At 35.3% G+C, this 22,589-nt stretch overlaps 1 protein-coding gene across 3 annotated transcripts in view; it reads left to right on the top strand.

Annotated features, from left to right (window-relative positions):
* STAG1 (stromal antigen 1) overlaps window positions 1-22,589 on the top strand; it is a 507,863-nt gene that overhangs the window by 475,207 nt on the left and 10,067 nt on the right. For all 3 annotated transcript variants that reach the window (XM_025291338.2, XM_044946850.1, XM_025291345.2), the window contains 7 exons: window positions 6,878-6,970; window positions 8,941-9,115; window positions 10,813-10,952; window positions 13,644-13,745; window positions 16,712-16,860; window positions 17,455-17,583; window positions 21,400-21,605. In XM_025291338.2, coding sequence (XP_025147123.1) covers window positions 6,878-6,970; window positions 8,941-9,115; window positions 10,813-10,952; window positions 13,644-13,745; window positions 16,712-16,860; window positions 17,455-17,583; window positions 21,400-21,605 — 994 coding nt within the window. The remainder of the gene's footprint in view (window positions 1-6,877; window positions 6,971-8,940; window positions 9,116-10,812; window positions 10,953-13,643; window positions 13,746-16,711; window positions 16,861-17,454; window positions 17,584-21,399; window positions 21,606-22,589) is intronic.

Consider the following 22,589-nt stretch of genomic DNA (forward strand, 5'->3'; position numbering starts at 1 on the left):
TATTTCTTATCTCCATAATGCTGCCTGTTTCTTCAGTATATTAATTTTCCTGCATTATAAAAAGTCACTATAGCAAAATGGTTAAGACTATAGACTCTGGAGGCAAACTGTTCTGGTTAATTTACTGCCTCACAAAGACAAAGCTTTGTCTTTGGGTCTGCGTTTAACATTTGTGAGCCTGTTTCTTCATTTGTAGAATCTAAGTGATAATATCTATACACGTCACAGTTGAATTAATATGTGAGAAGCTTAGATTAGTGCCTAGTACACAGTAACTGCCAATAGATGTTAACTTTATGTAGTGTGAGATGCTAGCATAATGAGGTTTGTAGGAAAATTATAGGATGAATAAATAAAGCACAGTGTTCTGAAATCCAAAAGAACTAAAATTTTGTTCTCAGCTGTTCAGAGGAATTTACTATTTGAAATTAGCTACCTCTGTTAAATATACAGTATCTGTGCCTGTTTACCTAAAATTGTTGGTACTTAAACTTCTCTCAGTGGGTTCTGATTACAATTAAGTTAACTTTCTTGAGCACTGAATATTGAAGTTCTATCCAAATCTATGCTAAACTTACTGCTAAAAAAGCTTCTATTTCCTTAGTTGCTTTCCATTTCTACATTCTTAAAATGCTACTGCTGATTAGTAAGCAATCCGTAGGTTGCTTACCTAGTTGTGATGTTAAATTTACAACTTCTCAGATGGATTGGCAAGTAATCATTTTATATAAGGCACATCTGCTTTATGATTGACCTTTAAAGGAATCTTTTGTCTCCAACTCCAGCAATAGCTGATTCCCTAGACTGCTTCAAACTGCACAGTAACCATGAAATTTAAGGGAATAAAGGAGCATTAATGCCTCCTGGCATCATTTTTAACTATATTTATTGTGCAGTAAAATGAACACATTTATTTGTCCCTCGGATTGTGCTATCATCTGTATTATGTGTACTTGGATATCATTCAGCAAGTATTTACTAAACATCTGCCTATGTGCCAAACACTGTTCTAGGTACCAGCAGGAAGAGTGAACTTTCATCCTTTGAATACTAGGTTTACCAGTTAGCACCTGTATGTTCTCATTTGAGTGGCTAGATTCACAAAATGTCATAGAACCTCAGAGAATACATATTTCAACCCTTTTGTTTATAGATTTTTAAAATCTGTAATCCTGAGATAGTTTGTCTAAGGTCTAAACTAGTTCATAGCATGGCCTGCATTTTGTTTTTCTTTCAGTTATTTATTCAACAAACATTTTCAAATCTTTTCTATTGAAAAGGACAACAAAGACCCCCAAAGACCTCTCCAGTAGCTGTCCTATTTTTCTCTCACTTTTTACAGTCAGACTTTTTTGAAACAGTTGCTTGCTTTCTTATCCTTTCTACCATTGCCATTTGAAGCCCTTTTAATTCCTTTGAATGAATGTGTGCTTGGTCATGTTTGACTCCTTGTGAGCCCATGGACTGTAGTCGCCAAGCTTCTCTATCCATGGGATTTTCCAAGCAAGAATACTGGAGTAGGTTACCATTTCCTACTCCAGGGGATCTTCCTAAATGAAGGAGAGAACCTGCATCTCTGTGACTCCTGGATTGACAGGCAAATTCTTTACTTCTCGTGCCACCTGGGAAGAATTGATCCCTTCGAATTGTAATGCTGGAGAAGACTTTTGACAGTCCCTTGGACTGCAAGGAGATCCAACTAGTCCATCCTAAAGGAGATCAGTCCTGGGTGTTCATTGGAAGGACTGATGCTGAAGCTGAAGCTCCAGTACTTTGGCCACCTGATGCAAAGAGCCTGCCTACTCATTGGAAAAGAACATGATGCTGGGAAAGATTGAGGGCAGGAGGAGAAGGGGACGACAGGTGATGGTTAGATAGCATCACCAACTCAATGGGCATGAATTTGAGCAAACTCCAGGAGATAGTGAAGGACAGTGAAGCCTCGTGTGCTGCAGTCCAAAGAGTCAGACACCACTTAGCAACTGAACAACAACAGAATTCTTTTGAAGAGCTTTGCTGGTGGCTCAGTGGTAAATGCAGGAGAAACAGGTTTGATTCCTTGGTCGGAAGATCCCCTGGAAAAGGAAATGGCAACCCACTTCAGTATTCTTGCCTGGGAAATCTCATGGAGAGAGGAGTCTGGTGTGCTGCAGTCCACAGAGTCACAAAAGAGCTGAACACAACTTAGCAACTAAACAACAATCGCTTTGAAAGTGTTCTCCCCAAGGTCACTCATAACATTGTTGCTTTATTCTTGCAACACTTTCAAGTCCTTTTCTTTTCTCTTGGTGACATTTGTCATCATTAAACTATTCCATTCATTGTTGTTGTTTAATATTTTTATTTATTTGTTTATTTTTTAGCTGTGTCAGGTATTAGTTGCAGCAGGTGGGATCTTCATTGCGTGGGGGATCTTCAGTCCAGCACACAGGATCTTTTGTTGTGGTGCTTAGGCTTGTCTGTAGTTGTGGTACGAGGCTTAGTTTCCCTGCAGCCTATGGGATCCAAGTTCTCTGACCAGGGATCAAATCCACACCTCCTGCAGTGGTTTATTTAAGGTACAGTGCTCCAGGTGAATTCTTAAGCACTAGACCACCAACGAAGTCTCAATTCTACTCATTTTTAAATGTTTCCTTTTCTTACCTCTGGGATGCCATATTCTGATTTTGTTCCTACTTCTCAGACTATTTCTTAGATTTCTTCATATGCCTTTCTTTCTTATCCATCGATTAAGTTTTGGTTTTCCCCAGGGTACGTTTCTCAGCCCTATTTACATATTCTCTTTTTAACAGTCTCATCTACTTCCATTGTTTCTAAATGCTGAGGACTCCCAAATCTCTTCTTGCTCAGAGTCTTTACTGTGGACTTTGAACTCATCCAGCTGACTTTTAGACATCTTTAGTAGGATATTGTCGTGGGAGTGTGTCATTTCCTCGGTTCTGTCTCACTGCAACAAAAACTGGAAGCAATGGGCGGACCAGTGTTACAGTTCAGTTCAGTCACTCAGTCGTGTCCGACTCTTTGCGACCCCATGAACTGCAGCATGCTAGGCCTCCCTGTCCATCACCAACTCCCGGAGTCCACCCAAACCCATGTCCATTGAGTCGGTGATGCCATCCAACCATCTCATCCTCCATTGTCCCCTTCTCCTCCTGCCCTCAATCTTTCCCAGCATCAGGGTCTTTTCAAATGAGTTAGCTCTCCCATGAGGTGGCCAAAGTATTGGAGTTTCAGCTTCAACATTAGTCCTTCCAATGAACACCCAGGACTGATCTCCTTTAGGATGGACTGGTTGGATCTCTTTGCAGTCCAAGGGACAAGAGTCTTCTCCAACACCACAGTTAAAAAGCATCAATTCTTTAGCACTCAGCTTTCTTCATAGTCCAACTCTCACATCCATACATGAATACTGGAAAAACCATAGCCTTGACTAGATGGATCTTTGTTGACAAAGTAATGTCTCTGCTTTTTAATATGCTATTTAGGTTGGTCATAACTTTCCTTCCAGGGAGTAAGTGTCTTTTCATTTCATGGCTGCAGTCACCATCTGCAGTGATTTTGGAGCCCAGAAAAATAAAGTCAGCCACTTTTTCCACTGTTTCCCCATCTATTTGCTATGAAGTGATGGGACCGGATGCCATGATCTTAGTTTTCTGAATGTTGAGCTTTAAGCCAACTTTTTCACTCTCCTCTTTCACTTTCATCAAGAGGCTCTTTAGTTCCTCTGCACTTTCTGCCATAAGGGTGGTGTCATCTGCATATCTGAGGTTATTGATATTTCTCCTGGCAATCTTGATTCCAGCTTGTGCTTCCTCCAGCCCAGTGTTTCTTATGATGTACTCTGCATATAAGTTAAATAAGCAGGGTAACAATATACAGCCTTGACGTACCCCTTTTCCTATTAGGAACCAGTCTGTTGTTCCATGTCCAGTTCTAACCGTTACTTCCTGACCTGCATACAGGCTTCTCAAGAGGCAGGTCAGGTGGTCTGGTATTCCCATCTCTTTCAGAATTTTCCACAGTTTATTGTGATCCACACAGTCAAAGGCTTTGGCATAGTCAGTAAAGGAGAAATAGATGTTTTTCTGGAACTCTCTTGCTTTTTCAGTGATCCAGCGGATATTGGCAATTTGATCTCTGGTTCCTCTGCCTTTTCTAAAAACCAGCTTGAACATCTGGAAGTTCACGGCTCACATATTGCTGAAGCCTGGTTTGGAGAATTTTAAACATTCTCCATGTAATTTCCTCAGTCGCAGCAAAAATTTGAAGTGATGGATGGACCAGTGTTATAGCTCAGTTTTACTGGCAAGCAAAGGAAAATACATCCTCGAGGTGTGAGGGTGGTCCAACGAGAAAAGAAAAGCCCGAGCCTCAATTTTGCTCCTCTCTTTGTTTTCTTTCTTCCCCCTGAGCCTGCCCTGTGTAAACTCGGCTACCCAGGAGGGCTGTTTGTTTTACCTAAGGTCCTCACTCCTTTGTTTGTTCTATTTTCGCAGGCTTTTCCCTTCCTTGTCTTTTAGCCACCGCCATTTTGGACTTCTTTTTCCTATTCTCACTACCTAACGATATCTTTCAGGGTTTGCAGATCAGCATCCCTAAAGCCAAACTTATTACCTTAGCATTTGTTCCTGTATTAACTATCTTGGTGACTTATACCATAATCTATCTAGTAGGCAACTACCTAGAAATTAGGAGTCACATCAACATCCTCTGTTCCTGTTAGCGCCTAAATGCTATTAATTCTGCTGCTTTAATTCTCTACACTCTGTTAAGATCTTTACTGACAGCATTTTATTTTTAGGCCCGATATTTTATTTTCAGATTATTCCTATGGTGTCTGTTAATATATGATGAACTGCAGGATGATGGTTTGAAGCATAGGCTTTAGAGTCAGATGGCACTAGGTATGGATCCTTACTCTATCACTTAAAATGTGCAGATGCTCTGAACCTCAGTTTCCTCCTCTGTAATATAGGCATATTAATCACTTACTTCATAGGCTGATTGTGAGACTTAAATTTATGCCTGTTCATCGTCATTCATTCAGTTGCTCAGTTCGACTCTTTATAACTCCATGAATTGCAGCATGCCAGCTTCCCTGCTCTTCACCATGCCCCTTAGAACACAGCATTTGGTACATAATAAACCCTCAAGAGAAGACTGTATTTATTATTTTTTTTTAATTTTATTTTATTTTTAAACTTTACATAACTGTATTAGTTTTGTACTATTAAGAGTTTATTTACTATTTTACATCTTTCTCCCTTTTCCTTAGAGTATGATTCCTTAGCATAAATTTTTAGCAACTTCATGATAAAAATCCTTATTCATTAGCTCCTTATTGCTGACAGGATAATAGCCAAATAATTTAACGTGGCATCTTAAGTTGTATTCCATTTAAATGGAAATGGGTCCTCTTTCCCTTCAGTTTTCTCTCACCACTCTCCTCCCATTTGCCCCCAACTGCAATAAATTAACACTAGTCTTTCAAAAGCACCTCCAGGCTTTTGAACATTCTGTGCCCTCTGGAACAGCTTTCCTTATAGGTAGATGATTTTTACTTGTTCAGAACTCTTTTTGGCAACCCTTCTGTGACTGCTCTTGACTCTGGATTAAGCTTTCCAATGCAAGGACTCCTTAAATTCTTTTGTGACTGCCTACTCTTGTCTCTTTCCCCTGATGCTTTATGAGTCTTTGAAATTAAAGATCAAGGAATGTTGAGGTTTGATTGTGGGATGTTAATCTACAGGAACATTAAAGTTTCTAGAGACAGTGTCCTTTTTACTACTCTGCACAAGAGGGTCTTATTCCTTCTAAATACTGCACTCATTTTAGCAAAAGGAAATATATGTAATTTTTGAAGTATTATTTGGGATGTGAAAATTCCAAAAAGGAAATAATACTGTCAACTATGCAAAATAGAAAAGCTTAAAGAATCTTTGTTTTATAGAATACTTTTTAAAAGTGATTTCTATACCAGCCTATGCTCATTTAATGACTCTTCATTACTATTTTAAATATCAATATAATACTGAGTTATCTGCATGCATCTTGCTTATTAGTCAGTGAAAAGAATGTGAGCTCTGATATCAGACAATCCTGCTTTCAATCTTTGCTAATAATAACTACTTCTTATAATCAATATAAATATTAAATTATACAACAGCCCTCTTACCAGTGCCTGGCACTTTATAGGGACTTGATAAATTTAAATTTCCTTTTATAGTTTTCCAATGTTTGATATTGAATATTGTAATATGGCCATCTGATTAAATCCTATTCACCTATCCAATCTTGGATTAAAGCTCATCTTTCTATGAGGCTGCCCCCAACTCAGCCATGTCTGTCTGCTACAATTAGAGTTGATACCAAAAAATTAAACAATTAATTACTCTATGATTGATCTAACTCCCTGCTAAAATATTAACTCTTTGAGAACATGAACACTATCTTAAAGTTATCTCTTTGCCTTGACATTTTGCAGAGTGCTGAGAATATGGAAAAAATTCAGTACATGTTTGCTGCTTAATTGGTTTTTTTCCCGATGCTGCTGCACTTCCTCATTTTACTACATCTAGTATTTGTAATAGGAATGACTATCAATTTTAATACCAGCCCAAGTAAACCATATTTATAAAGGAAATATGTTGGAGGAAATCCTACTGAGCATTCCAAAGGAAAATTGAACAGAGTATTTGGGATTATCGGTTTCGCTGCCCCTTCCATTAGGATAACTAGGAAATTATGATTTGGTTCTCAGTGATAAATTTGGTTTTATGAATTTCCTAACAATAAACTGGTTTGGCTATTTTCCATTTATTATTTCTTCAGTTTTCAAGAATACTGTAATTCGTGCTTGCAAATTTGTGTCTTACAGGAGGACTTGTTGGTATTGAGGAAAACAGTGAAGTCCTTTCTGGCTGTTTGCCAGCAGTGCCTATCTAATGTTAATACTCCAGTGAAGGAACAGGTAAGAGACTGTCAGTTAAGAGCCCTCAATATAAATAATTCAAATGCATTGAAGAAGCGTAAGAAGATGTAAATTTTTTAAGGTGTAATTTTTTATGGCAGTTCTTAGCATGTAGTTTATCTTATGGGACCTGGGACAAGAGTATAAATGCTAAATATTTAAGTTATAAAGTAAGCTAACAAACTTGTTATACATCTTTGTACCTTGGCAAGTGAGGTCAGGTTTAAGTTTAGAATTCTTGATTCTTATGAATTCTATACCAGAACCTGAGGATTCTGTACCAGAATGGGAGCTGACTTAGGGTCCACTTTCTTCTCATCTTACCTTCAGCTCTTTCCCACACCAGTTAGAACTTCTCACATGTGCATGTGAACAGTTTAACCCACATATCCAAACTATCAGCATCACTTCCTTAAACAAGTTGTTCCTTAACTATCCTGGGGCCTAGGAGTACACACTGGGGATACCTTGTGTCTCAGAAGGATGCCTGTGCAGCCCCTCATAGCAGAATCCAGTCTGTGAGGGCAGGGAGCTCCTGAATCCCTGTCCCTGGACAGAGATGTAAAGTTGGGGTGCTGATGGGCATATCCCACTGGGCCAACAGACTCCTAACCCCTTGGCAAGGGCTGTAGACCAAAGACAGTCAAAGTGAAGCCCAAGGCAATACCATTTTCACAAAGTGAGTTTGTAAGCTAAAACTGTTCTATTAGGAAGAGCTTCTATTAAAAAAAAAAAAAAAAGATATATCTTTTCCATGCTGTTTTTTATTATGATGTTCAACTAGAAAGTCTATATCTAGTTAAAGAATAGAATAGTACTTACCCTGTGCTATCTCATCTTACAAATAGGGTATCACAGGTCTCTTCTTTATTAAGTTATCAGCATCTAACTTAAAATGGGAACAGAGATTATCTTTCCTAAACCTTATTCTCTAAATTTTCTGAACTTAACCAGTGCTATCTAAAAGTACCTAACTCAGGACACTTAAGCCAGAAATTCAGTGCTTCTGCATCATCACTGTTTGGTGACATGCAAAAGTATGGCCTCAGTTAAAAATATACATTTCCCTAGATTCCTTTCATGCTCTCCTCTTTTCAAGTGACTTGTTTCTAAATTTATGTATTTCATGGTAGTGTACTTAAAGCATGAATTTCCATGATTCTTGCTGGAGGTAGACAGCCAAGTATACAACCATCTCCAAATTTATACCAAAATTGTGTTTTCCACAGAAGTCAATTTTTAGAGGGGGGTGAATGGATTGTTTTAGAGTGTAAGAGCCCTCAGTTATTCCATAACAGTAAATTAATGACACAAGTTCATTTTGTACCATCCATTAAATAGGATAAATTTGGCAATATAACCTTAATGTATTCTCTATGGGAAAATATATTGAAAGTTCTTTATGTGAATACATTTGTTGGAAGCTTTGCATCACTGTTTTTTATGTGAATGATCTTGAATCCAGGTTTAACCTATGGTTCAAAATTTTGTTTTATAGTAGATTATTAAAAGAAGAATCCAAAATGGTAGCTTACAGATTTCGTGTACTATATTGTAATTGATTGAATTACACAGTTTATCTTAAGATTTGTGCTTATTTTTTTGCTTATGCAGTATACGATTGACTTATAATCTCTGTCATTAATATAATAATTCAATTTTGTGTTTCCAGAGTTGAATTCAGTTCATTTTTTATAAGGTCAGGTCAAAAATCTCTTAATTGTTTTGAGTTAATACAGCCAAATTAAAAAATAGTTTATATTTAGGGGAAGTGAAGAGTTTAAATATGACTAGTATATAATGAGAAAAAGTAATTTTATTAGGTTTGGAAGTTGAAATTAAGTAGCTGCAATTTGAATACTTAGCATTTCTGTTATGGTACTGTTACTGAACTGCGTTTAATTTAGTATATTTTCATTTGTAGTTACTACTGTACAATGTTTCACTGATGAATTTCCTTTTCATTTCAGGCTTTCATGTTACTCTGTGATCTTTTGATGATTTTTAGCCACCAATTAATGACAGGTGGCAGGGAGGGCCTTCAGCCTTTGGTGTTTAATCCAGATACTGGACTTCAGTCTGAACTCCTCAGTTTTGTGATGGATCATGTTTTCATTGACCAAGATGAGGAGAACCAGAGCATGGGTATTTGCAGCTATCATCTTGTCAATATTGATCTTGTCTTAACAACCTCAAGAGATTGAAGAAAAAATTTTCAATTCAGTCCTAAAAAATACTACAATTTCTCTCTTTTAAACAAAAATTAATATATTCATAAAAGTCAGAAATCAAGAATAATAATATACACAGTGAAGTGTCTCTCCATTAATATAGTACCTTAGAGATCTTTCCCCATCACTAAGTACAGAGTTCCTTATTCTAATTCTAATAGCTACACAGTATTTTATTATTTAAATATAGCATAATTTATATTATTCATCTCATATTGATTGATATTTGACTAGTTTCCAGTCTTCTGCTATCCTAAGCTATACTATAATGGATAATTGTGTACATTTGTCATTTCCCACATGTTTGAAATGTATGTTTAAGATAGATTTTTTTTCTAATAGAACTGCTTCCAGGTTCACAATTTTCTGAAGAAAAGCATCTGAGTTCCTTTCTGTTCCTGAGGAGTGATCATATATTACTTAAATTAACAAAACGTTACTCTAAGATACTAAATGCTAAGAGAACATTATGAAACCTCACCAGTCAAAATTGTTCTGAGCCTGCAGAATGAAAACTTAGCAAAATAAGACTGAATATAAATAATTATAAATAAATACTATATAAAATAGGTTATTTGTGAAATAGATGATTTAAGCTCTCTTAAGTAAGATCCATGGCATATCAAATCCACAGATCTACCTGGTGCTATTGGAATGTTCTTTATTTAACAGAACGTTTTAGAAAATACTAGACTGTGAAAAAAGGATCTCTGAGTTTATGTTAATCTCAGGAAACAATATTTACCTGCTACTTGTCCTAAGCAAAAAGGTTTCCAACTTCCAAAAGCACTGATGCTTCACAGCAGGACCAGGTAATAGAAAGGGAAGAGAGAAGTTGAGAACAAGTTATTTTATGAATACACTTGTAAAGAAGAGAAAAAGAACACTGTCCCTAAATAAGGGCAGGCCAAGACATGAGAGGGTCAGTACAGAACCTGAAACAACTGTGTCAGCTTTTATCGTCTGGAGACTTGTGGAGATATTTTGAGGGGGATTAGAAATAGATAAACCTGAGAATCTAAAAAATGAATAAACACCACTTGTTTGAAAGCATTTGATAATGATTTGTTTTTAAAAATGTGTATGTACATAACATGGTTTGCAAAATATACTTTATTTCTCAGCTTATAATGTAACCACATTTAAGACAAGAACTGAAAACTAACTCCTTCATGTAATTTCCATTCCTCCCCATATATATTTCTAAAAGAAAACTTTTCCCTGTGTCTTAAATTTTTCTATAAATTTCTTCTCTGTAGAAATAGATTAGCACGTAAGGAATATTCAAATAAAAGGCAGCATTTTAAAGGTAAAAGGACAACAGTATTGTTATGACAAAAGTATAAGGAAAAAACCTATATATAGTTTGCTTCTCTAACTAGTCTTTGCTATGATGATCTCCTAGAACCTTAGTGCCTAGTGTTTAATAAATATGTAACTAAGTATAGCACCCTAAAATAATCAGTACAGCTAATAATTTTTATCCTATCTAAAACTAAATTGTACCTGTTTGTAAAGTTATATCCTAGTTATTTGTTCTACAGATTGTCTACAATGTTTTATCTTGGATAAAGGGCCAAAGTTCATAACTAATTTATTTTCTGTGGTTAGAGGGTGATGAAGAAGATGAAGCTAATAAAATTGAGGCCTTACACAAGAGAAGGAATCTACTTGCTGCCTTCAGCAAACTTATCATCTATGATATTGTTGACATGCATGCAGCTGCAGACATCTTTAAACACTACATGAAGGTATAGTTTCATAGTCTTTTTTTTAATGGGTCAAGGACATTTATTGATTGATTGATTAAGATAGTAGCTTCATATTCTTGTTTTTCTCATTCCACCTAAGTGCCTTATAAGTTTGCAACTAAAAACGAAAGAGTAGTGAGCAAGCTAAAATTGACAGCTTTTACCTAGATATTATTGATGGTTTTCTGACATATTTAAAATTTCTCTTTTTTATGAGTTTTTTATCACTCTATACCATTATATCAATTCCATGAAGTAGGAGTTCCTTACATTTATAAGAAAGAATGCTGTTTTATTTTCTTAAGGCCATGGACCCTTCTTATGGAAGAAAACTCGCTCTCTTCCCTATGACATCTCTCCAGATACATTTATATGTGTGCCTACAATGCTACCTGCCAGGCACTAAAGTTAACAAAGATTTTTAAATTCCTACTCCAAAGTGGTCTAAAGTTGGAGACAATCAAGTGATTAGACAACTGCATTTCTGCAGTGTAGAGAGATATGTATAGGGGTTCCTGGAAATATATAAAATAGATACACTCTTAAGAAATATGAGGGTTAATGAAAACCATTAGACATGCCTTTTGAACTAAGTCTGAGATGAGAAGCATTCATTAGTCAAGCAAAGAACTAGTTAAAGGGCTTTCAGGCACATTGGACTACCTGTACAAAGACAAAGGAAATTGAGGAAAATGCAAGTAATTTGATATAGCAACATAGATTGCTTATGAGAATGGAGCTAGAGGTAAGATTTAAAGATATTAAATGAGGTTAGACCTTATATGTTGTGTGAGAATTTGGGATTTTTTTTCCTGCAGGAGGTAAGGAGATGTTGAGGGTTTTACACTATTCTAAAGTCTCCGACTTCCTGGCTGCTCTTCCCAGAAGCTCCATTTTGTTTCTGACACTCAAAAAAAGCAGTCCTCAAAAATCTTTATGATAAAACCTAACAGGCATACTTATCGGTGTACGTATTTTTGCCTTGTTTTTATGTCAGAGACGGTATTTTATTTTGCCCATGTTCAGAATATTGTGTATGCCATTCATTCACTTGTGTCTTTGTCCATGTTTGGGCTCCATTCTAGTTATGACACAGTAACTAAATATTTTGCTAGACAACTCCAATGTGAGTACTATGTTGGTAGCCAGAGGTTTAAATAAGATATAATTTCTGTAGTATAGCAGTTATAGATTACAGAGAAACTGAAATGTAAACATTATATAACATGCTAATAATGAATAGCTGCCTATGTTCTATGCCATTTATATTCAAGAGACTGCTCTAAGGCTTTTATATTATCTTTGCTGACTGCAGTAACTGTGATTTAGGAAATCATCATTTATAGAAAAGGAAATCAAGGCTCAGAGAAGCAAAGTCACTTTCAAAGATCACACAGCTATTAAAGTAGCAAAAACTGACATTTGGTTTCTCTAACTTAAAGCTTAACTCTTTCCACTAGATGTAAAACCTCAGCATGATTATTGTGGTGATAGATGTATAAATCACAAAGCAAGCACGGATATATAGACACTTAAGTGAGCAACTAGGGCAGGCTTCCAATAGTAATATCTAAATAGGACTTGGTTGGATGAATATGAGCTTACCATGGTTTTCCTTGTCGTCCCTCAGCAGTACTATCTTGGGTTCAAGAAATAGGCTTTATCCAAACTTTTATCATCCTTAGCAGTTTTTACACACCTGTGTTCATTATAGGCTTTAATCTTTTATAATATTTTAATTGCTGTTTGCTATTCTTTATATATCCTTATCTATTTGGCTTTTTGCCTCATTTCTCTATGTGATTATTAAAAATCTGAATTTTTGTTGATCTACATGTTGAACTGCTTTAGTGTTCTCATATATCTTTTTCTTTTTATCTGCACTGAGATAATTTTTAATTGCACTGAAAAGATGATTCTTTTGAGATATTTCCCCTTCTTTTGCTTTCCCTTTTTTTTTTTTTTTTTTTTTTTTGCACCTCCCATCATGGAAATATACCCATCTGCTTGAAGCTAATATACTCATTTCTTTACATAGGTTATAGGTTTTAGGCTTTAGTTTGGAAATAACATCCAGATTTAATAGTCTCAGAGTTTCTCCTAATTATTTACTCACAAGGAAAACTCTTTAAATCCTGTATCAAAAAATTGAATTATAAAATTAGTTGAATTTTTCCCAATCACTGTTGAAGAAATCACTGTTTTTACTTTTTATATTATATATAATAGTAAATACAGACATTGTGGGGGGAAATGGGTACACAAAAATATTTAATGAAAAGTTAAATCTGTATTGTAATCTACCCTTCCTTTGTTTAGGCCCTCTCCCCAGAAGTAAGCAATTTTGACTGTTTAGGTTTTAGTTCTTCAAGATGTTTCTATCAGAGTTCTGTTTCTTGATCTGGACAAGTGGTGTCTGTTGAATCCATGTTGTAAGGAATGAGTAATTTTGCTCACATATATCACTTCTCCTCTTTGAATTTCCCAGTTTTCTAGTTTTATTATTTATTTCATAATTTTAAATGTCCAATGTGTATTTTTTTAACATTAGACAATATCTTTTAACTCTCATTAGGATTTTAACATGAAAAATTAAACATGTCTTTACTCACCTTTCCGTTTTTTTCACCAGCCTGTTCTTTATCTCATGAAATGTCAACAGTTTTAAAGCTGTGTTTCTTTTCCTTACAGTATTACAATGACTATGGTGATATTATTAAGGAAACATTGAGTAAAACTAGGCAAATTGATAAAATTCAGTGTGCCAAGACCCTCATTCTCAGTTTACAGCAGGTAAGAAATTTGAAGGAAAAGAAATGAGTAGAATTAATATTATTGAGTATTGGCATGTGCTTATTATTATATGCTAGTTATCTTACCTCATTTAAATTAGATCATTATATTAATACATTACTATGGATACTTTCTGGTACAAAGATGTGTTATGTGTCTTTTCTTTAGGAAGACAGTCCTATAGTTTACATTTCAAATGGGTGAAATCCTAAGGTGATCTACTCTTAGACCAAATGAAATGCCAAATTGGATATTTAAAAAGTGATAATTTTTAAAGAACAAATATAAAAATACATTTTAAAAGTATTTAATAATAAAAGGGGCAACAGTAGTATCCAAATAAAATATGTCACATGTATTTCCTAAGGAAGATTCCTAATAAATGCCTAGTATTAAAGTAAAGATGAGGGGTAGTAGTGGCTATAGGTATGTATGTATGTATATATTTAGCCTTTGATAAAGGTCAGTGGGGAAAGGATCACCTCCTTTTTAATAGGTGATGGGTCCATTGACTATGTATTTGGAGAAATGGCTATAAATAGCCCTACTGAACATGTAGCCAAAATAACTACTAGGTGGATTATATATATATATATATATATATGTTAAAAATTAAAAGTTTGAAAGAATATAAAAGGGTATTTTTATCTACTGGAGTAGGGAAGTCCTCCAGGAGAGAAGCCACAATATAAACTTAAACAGCTTTATACATCAACCAGCAGTCTGAACAAAAGTAAAAAACCAATGACAGATTATGGGAAAATATTTTTAATCATACATAGCAAATCCTACAAATCTGTAATAAAGGTAAACAAATCCCATACAAAAGTGAGCAAATGAAAAAAGCCACTTTTCAGAAGAGGCAACTTTTCCTTAAAAAGCAATAAACATGTGAAAAAACATAACTTCATTAACAATATAATACAAATTGAAACAAGGAAATATCTATCACTGCCAAATAGACTGGCAAGAATTAAAATGATAGATATACCAGTGATTGTTAAAGATACAGCAAGAAAAAGGTCCTTTGTGAAAGCAATTGCTCCTACCTTCTTGGAATATAATTTTGCAGTATATTTCAAAGTTTAAGACATACATTCCTTTTGAACCAGTTTTTTCCTACTTAGGTATCTGCATAGATACATTCAGGTATGCACAAAACCGTGTATATGAAAGATCGTTTTATTGCAACAGTCTGTGTAATATTGCAAGATTCTAAATGTTCATCAACATAGGACTAGTAAAATAAACTTATTCTGAAATAGCTAAAAAAATTGTAAGACAAAATAGTAAGTGAAGAACAGCAAGTTTCAGGACAAAATATAGTACAATACCATATAAACAAAAATTAAAACTTTATGTATGTGTAAATATATTAATGTGGCTGCTGCTGCTGCTGCTAAGTCGCTTCTGTCATGTCCGACTCTGCGACCCCATAGACAGCAGCCCACCAGGCTCCCCCGTCCCTGGGATTCTCCAGGCAAGAACACTGGAGTGGGTTGCCATTTCCTTCTCCGATGCATGAAAGTGAAAAGTGAAAGTGAAGTCACTCAGTCGTGTCCGACTCTTAATGACCTCATGGACTGCAGCCTACCAGGCTCCTACGTCCATGGGATTTTCCAGCCAAGAGTACTGGAGTGGGGTGCCATTGCCTTCTCCGATTAATGTGTCTAAATTGATTTAAAAAAAACTTTCAAACTTTAACCCTAACATTGATTACCTTTGGAGAGAAGAATGATATATAATGGGAAAAAGAAAAGAGAATTTTACTTTGATATTCCTTGAATTTTATACAGTGAAATATATTCTTTGTATTTATTTTGAATGTAAATTTTAGAGTTTAAGGCTATTGTAGACAACTATCTCTGAAAACATTTTAAAATTTAATAATTTATAAACAATTACTCATGAATAAATTTGAAAATCTCTGGAAGAACTGCTTTTTCTAGTCATGGCAGAGTAAGTAGTTTAAGCCGGTCTATTTCTGAAGAAACCTAAAAAGGTAGACAACATAATTAATAGAAGATAAGAGCTATTTCAGTGAAATGGTGTGCCTAGAGTGAATTGAGAGATTGGGAGGTGAGGAAGTAAAGAAAACAAATATAAACAGTATTTCTCAGGATCATTGGGTAAAGAGAATGTGACAGATGCATCCGTAATTGGCAGAGGAGATGGAATTAAGAAGTTAGGGCTGTTTGTTTTTTAAGATGCATGCATCTAAGAGAGGGAGTAGTTAATGATTCAGGAAAAAGCAGTACACAAGACCAAACCACTAAGTCAGTAAAGGAGGCGAGATCCAGTACATAAACAGGGAGTGGCTTCAGATTAGAGCTTGGACTGTTCATTCTCTCATAATAAAAGAGGACGCAGATACATGTAAGTGTCTAACTTTGGTGGCAGAATGACGATGGCTTTTTATATTCTTGAGTATTCCAGAGTTTTGATTCTGTTATTTTGATGCAATACACGTAATGTGTATGTAATTATAAAATCCCATCACTCAGTTTTGGAACATTTTTTGTGTATTTTGTCATTGGATGGGAAAAAACATTTCATATATCTTAATGATCTTCTTTTACATAATGTTCCTGTCTAAGATGTAATGAGTGAGAAACAAAGTTCTGAACCCTGCGTTTTATATATTGCCATTCCTGTGAAAACAACAAAAAGAATACATAGTATATTTTTGTAAACATTTTCCCCAACCCAAAATATGTTCCTTTTGGTAGAAAAATAAATTCTGGTTTGCATGTAATCACACAACTAGCATGAAAATGAGCTTGAGAAATAGTAGATAATAGTAGATGACTTGGAGAAGGGGAAAGTGTGGCTACTGTTAATACAAGAAGGGAAATACGTATCTTACCATATGGCTTTTAAATATTTTTTAAATTGTATTACCTATTCTAACAATAAATAAATATTTCTTAGCTATGAACTTTTCCCTCTTTTTTTCTTTCTACCAGTTGTTTAATGAACTTGTTCAAGAGCAAGGGCCCAACCTAGATAGGACATCTGCCCATGTCAGTGGCATTAAAGAATTGGCACGTCGCTTTGCCCTTACATTTGGATTGGACCAGATCAAGACACGAGAAGCAGTTGCCACACTCCACAAGTAAGTGAGCTAAATAGACACTGTTATATGCAATCTGGTTTACTGAAACTTACCCAAAACAACTGTTATTTGACCGATTTTTTAAAGTAACAAATGTTAGACTTTTCAAGGAAAGTTTTAACAAAATATTCTTGTCACTCTTATCAGTGAGAAAATGTTGTGGGAGACATACGTTTAAAAACACTGTGCATCCTCATTTCATAATTGAAAACTGAATGATAAAAAAGTTTTTAAGTACCTTACAAAAACTCTTAAGAACCAAATTTTCTGACAGTCTCTGTATCTTTCCAGGGTATTCTGTTACCTCTGAAAGCTACACAGAAATTTAGCTTTGTGGCTACATAGCTATTTTTATTTTTTACAATGTAAGTTTTGAAATATAACTTCACAACATAAGTTGTTTTCCACTATAAATACTAAAATTAAATATTATTATGCAACTATGTCATGCAAATTATTACTTTACCATTTGAATTTATTTTTACCCTCAGTGATGATTTTGCTGCCTTCCCAACTATTTTTTTTAAATTCTAGCCTATTGAAGAACTATACTAGCTGTTTGGAAAAATAAGACAATATTTTCTTTTATTTCAGGGATGGCATAGAATTTGCCTTTAAATACCAAAATCAGAAAGGACAAGAATACCCACCTCCTAATCTGGCTTTCCTAGAAGTACTAAGTGAATTTTCATCTAAGCTTCTTCGGCAAGACAAAAAGACTGTGTAAGTTGCACGTTGTAGGACAAGTGGTTTTTATCATGACATCATTATAATTCTTGGAGGAGGAAATGGCACCCCACTCAGTACTCTTGCCTGGAAAATCCCATGGACGGAGGAGCCTGGCAGGCTACAGTCCATGGGGTTGCAAAGAGTGGGACACAACTGAGCAACTTCACTCACGTTATAATTCTAAGTGTTACAATTTTTGAAGGGAATTAATCATGTAATTACATTGATAACTTAGGCTCTGATAGTTTAAAGGACTATAATTTTCTTTTAAACTTTGTATAGTTTTTCTTTGCTTACCTTTCAGTACCCTAGAATTTGCAAATGGGAATGATTTTTTTTTTTTTTTTTTAAATAAATGAATTTTTTTTTCTGTTTTTTTTTTTTTTAATTTTATTTTATTTTTAAACTTTACATAATTGTATTAGTTTTGCCAAATATCAAAATGAATCCGCCACAGGTATACATGTGTTCCCCACCCTGAACCCTCCTCCCTCCTCCCTCCCTATACCATTCCTCTGGGTTGTCCCAGTGCACTAGCCCCAAGCATCCAGTATCGTGCATCGAACCTGGACTGGCAACTCGTTTCATACATGATATTTTACATGTTTCAATGCCATTCTCCCAAATCTTCCCACCCTCTCCCTCTCCCACAGAGTCCATAAGACTCACTTATTCAAAGATCTGTGAACACTAGCTTAACCATTGTGGAAAACTTTCCTCTTTCCTTTTATATTAGTTATAGTTTAGTTTTTTTTGTATTTGACTTGTTTCCATAAAATCAAAGTCCAGTTGGCTTATAGTTTTCTTCATAACATAATAGTCTGTTTTCTGTTAGTTCTGTCCATTACTGCAAGTGGGGTATTGAAGTCTCCAACTATTTTTATTGAATTGTTATTTCTCCTTTCATTTCTCAGTCCTCAGTTTTTGCTTTTGTATTTTGGGACTCTGTTGTTAGGTTGTATATATAATTGTTATGTCTCCCTGGTGGATTGATTGACTCTTAACTCCACCGCCTTCTCTGTCCCTAGAAAAGTTTTGTCTTAAAGTCTATTTTGTCTGATACTAGTGTGTAACCACTCCAGCTCTATTTTAGTTACTGTTTGCATAGTATAGCTTTCTTTTCCCATCCTTTCACTTCCTACTTTTTTGCCTTTGAATCTAAAGTATGTTTCTTGTAGACAGCATATACAGGCATACATACCTCAGAGATATTATAAGTTCAGTTCCTCACCACCGCAAGAAAATAAATATTGTGATAAAGTCACATGAATTTTTCGGTTTGTCAGTGTGTGATAGCAGTATGTCTTATAAACAGTGTTCATACCTTCATTTTAAAAGCACATACTGCTTAAAAATACTAACCATCATCTGACAGTGCAGGCTTACTGCAGACTTTGAATGTGTAAAAACTGAGGTATCTGCAAAATGCAGTAAAGCAAAGCACAATAAAATGAGGTTATTTGTTATGTTATTTGTTATTAGATCATGTTATTTGTTTTAAAACAGTCTCTGCCATTGAGAACGTTGTTTTCTGTATGTCTGTCTTTGATTTTTCCCCTCTTTTATTGCCTTCTTTTATATTAAATAGATATTTTCTAGTGTAACATTTTAATTCCTTCAGTTCTTAATTATATTTTTCAGTTCTTCCTTAATTGTGGATGTGATATTCCATCTCTATCTCATATCATTTCCTTACTCCAATACATCTTTGCCATCACCCACTTTTCTGTGTACATTGTTAAATACGCGTTTCTGTGTTATTGGCCCAATAGCACAGTAGTGCATATTGTTTTATACAGTTGCTTTTTTAATCAATGAAAAGATAAGTAGGCAATTATATTGTTCTTTATGACTACCTGGTAATTACTCTTCCACACTCATCGTTTTTTCATATAAATTCAGATTACTTTTTGGTGTGTTTGTTTTTAGCCTGAAGAACTGTCTTTAGTATTTCTTGTAAGGCAAGTCAGCCACCAACAAATTCTCTATACACTTTTGTTCATCTGAGAGTGTTTTTATTTCCTCTTTACCTTTAAAGTATAGTTTTTTAGATACAAGATTCTTGTTTGATAGTGTTTTACTTCTAGCATACTGACTATGTAATCCTGCTGCCTTCTGGCCTTTACTGTGTCTGATGAGAAGTCAGCTTTTAAACTTATTGGCTTCTCTTGTTTGTAATCAATTACTTTTCTCTAACTACTTTCTAGATTTTTTAACCTTCGGCATTCAGCGTTTTCATTGTGATGCGTCTCGTTGTGGATCTCTTTGTATTTATACTGCTTAGAGTTTGTTGAGCTTTGAGGATGTGTTGATTGTTTTTCATCAAATTCTGAAGTTATTATTATTTCCTCAAATTTGCTTCTACACCTTTCTTCTGGTACTCCCATTACACATGTCAGTGTGTTTAATGATATCCCACATTTCTCTCGGGCACTGTTCATTTTTCTTCACTTTTTTTCTGTCTGCTCTTCAGATTACATAATCTCTATTGATATATGATCAAGATTATTGACTTCTGCCAGCTCAAATCTGTTGAGCACCTTTAATGAATTTTTAATTTCCATTGTTGTACTTCAAAATTCCATTTGATTCTTTATCATTTCTATCTTCTTATTCATGTTCTCTATTTAATGAAAAATAGTGTTATTATGGGGCTTACTTTTAATTCTTTAGACATTGTTTTCTTTAGTTCTTTGAATACATGTATAATAATTGCTTTGCAGTGTTTTGTGCCAGGTTTTCTGTTGCTTGGTTTTTTGAGTTTTTTTGTTTTTCCTATATATGGATTACATTTCCCTATTTCTTTGCATGTCTCATAATTTTTTGTTGAAAAGTGACCATTTTAGATAACACTGCACTTATGATACATCATGAGATAATTTATCTACTCATGATGTTCATTCTTTATCTCCCTAGAGATTGATGTGATTGGTTACTTGGTTGTTTATTTGTTTAGAGACCTGCATCACCAAACTGTGAGGTCTGTTTCTCTTGCAGTATGCAGCCTCTACTGTCCCTACTCAGATCTTTATTCTTTGTTTTTTACCATTTAACCTGTATCAGCCTCTCAAAGGTTGTGCTTAAACTTCCTTAGCAAGTTAGATTTTTACCTTTTACTGTTGGATATGTGTGTGCCTTTTAAAAGCTGCTGTCGCAGTTCAGATTGTTTACTTTGCCCCATGGTCAGTCAGGAGACCAGCAGCTTAGAAGCTTCCTCCCTGATTGCTCCTGAGAAGGGCAGCCTTGGGCCATGTAGTCTTCTAGACCAAGAGGAAAACATGTGATATAACGTATTTATTTTATTTAACTTTACTTTTTTAGAGCAGTTTTAGCTTCATAGCAAATGTGAGGGGAAGGTACAGACAGTTCCCATCCCATAGACCCCCTAACGTCCCCCACTCTCAACATCTACCACCAAAAAGGTGGTTTTGCTGGGGACAGGGCATGCCACTCTACACACGCCACCATTTTAGAAATCCTGCCCTGTTTGAACGTTTTAAAAGAGAATCATTATCCTTTTTGAGCCAAACTTCTGATTTTTTTTTAACATTGGTATTTAAAAACAAAAAAAGGAATAAAGGAAGAAACACACATATACCCTTAGTAATACATTGCTTATTCCAGAGATAATGTGAAGCAAAATCTTAAATTCTCAATCCCTGTCTTTCTAAAGGTAACCACTGTGAACAGTTTAATGTGTATCTTTAAGGATTATTCAGAGAGAGAAGAGAGCTTCAGGTTATGAAAAAAATTAAATAAGTGATGCATGAACTGCTTCCATAAAAATGACTGCTTTTGTTCTGTCTCTAGTCACTCATACCTAGAAAAATTCCTTACGGAACAAATGATGGAAAGGAGAGAGGATGTATGGCTTCCACTCATCTCCTATAGAAATTCTTTAGTCACTGGCGGTGAAGATGACAGAATGTCTGTGAACAGTGGAAGTAGCAGCAGCAAAACCTCCTCAGTAAGGAATAAGAAAGGACGACCTCCACTTCACAAAAAACGAGTAGAAGGTAAGTGTGCCTCTATGGTGTGAGGCAAATAATGTGCCTGTCAAGATAAATAAAGCGGTGAATACTCTGCTGAAGCAAGATAATTCTGTTACGCACATTATTTCCTTGTGTGTTTCATCCACACTGAGAGGTGTAGGCATGAAGGTTAGAATAGACAAAGTCAAGAAGAGGGTCAAGGAAAAAGAAGTTGAAGTTAAAAAGCATTGAACACAGGAAGATGATAAGCACAGAGAAGTAAAGGAGACAAGGTTTACAAAATTGATTTCCTTACCATAGACCTCTAATACATTAAAATTTAAAATAAGACAGTCATAATGTTATTCTAAAGGAGATCAATCCTGGGTGTTCATTGGAAGGACTGATGCTGAAGCTGAAACTCCAGTACTTTGGCCACCTCATGCGAAGAGTTGACTCATTGGAAAAGACCCTGACGCTGGGAGGGTTTGGGGGCAGGAGGAGAAGGGGACGACAGAGGATGAGATGGCTGGATGGACATGAGTTTGGGTAAACTCTAGGAGTTGGTGATGGACAGGGAGGGCTGGCGTGCTGCGATTCATGGGGTTGCGAAGAGTCGGACACGACTGAGCAACTGAACTGAACTGAATGTTATTCTATCAACATGCATCCTAATATAGGAGAGATTCTGGTAATTTGAGGGTAGAACTCTCCAACACATTGAATATACCAAAACAACTTTCCATTTCCACTGCTTGGTTGGAAAATCTATTTTTGTATATTAAAATAGTGATGGTCAGATCTAGTTTTAGATCTAGACCTCATAGATCTAGATTATTCATAGGCTTTGGGGAACGGGGAGTTGAATTGTCATGAAAATGTGATCAAGAGTAGAAATTCCTATATGCCAAAAGACTAAAGATTGCTATTAAAACAGAAGTATGAAAGTTGGTCAGTTGTGTACGATTCTTTGCAACCCCGTGGACTGTAGCCTGCCAGGCTACTCTGTCCATGGAATTCTCCAGGCCA

Source organism: Bubalus bubalis, chromosome 1, assembly GCF_019923935.1.
Source record: "Bubalus bubalis isolate 160015118507 breed Murrah chromosome 1, NDDB_SH_1, whole genome shotgun sequence".
In the NCBI taxonomy this organism is placed as follows: Eukaryota; Metazoa; Chordata; class Mammalia; order Artiodactyla; family Bovidae; genus Bubalus; species Bubalus bubalis.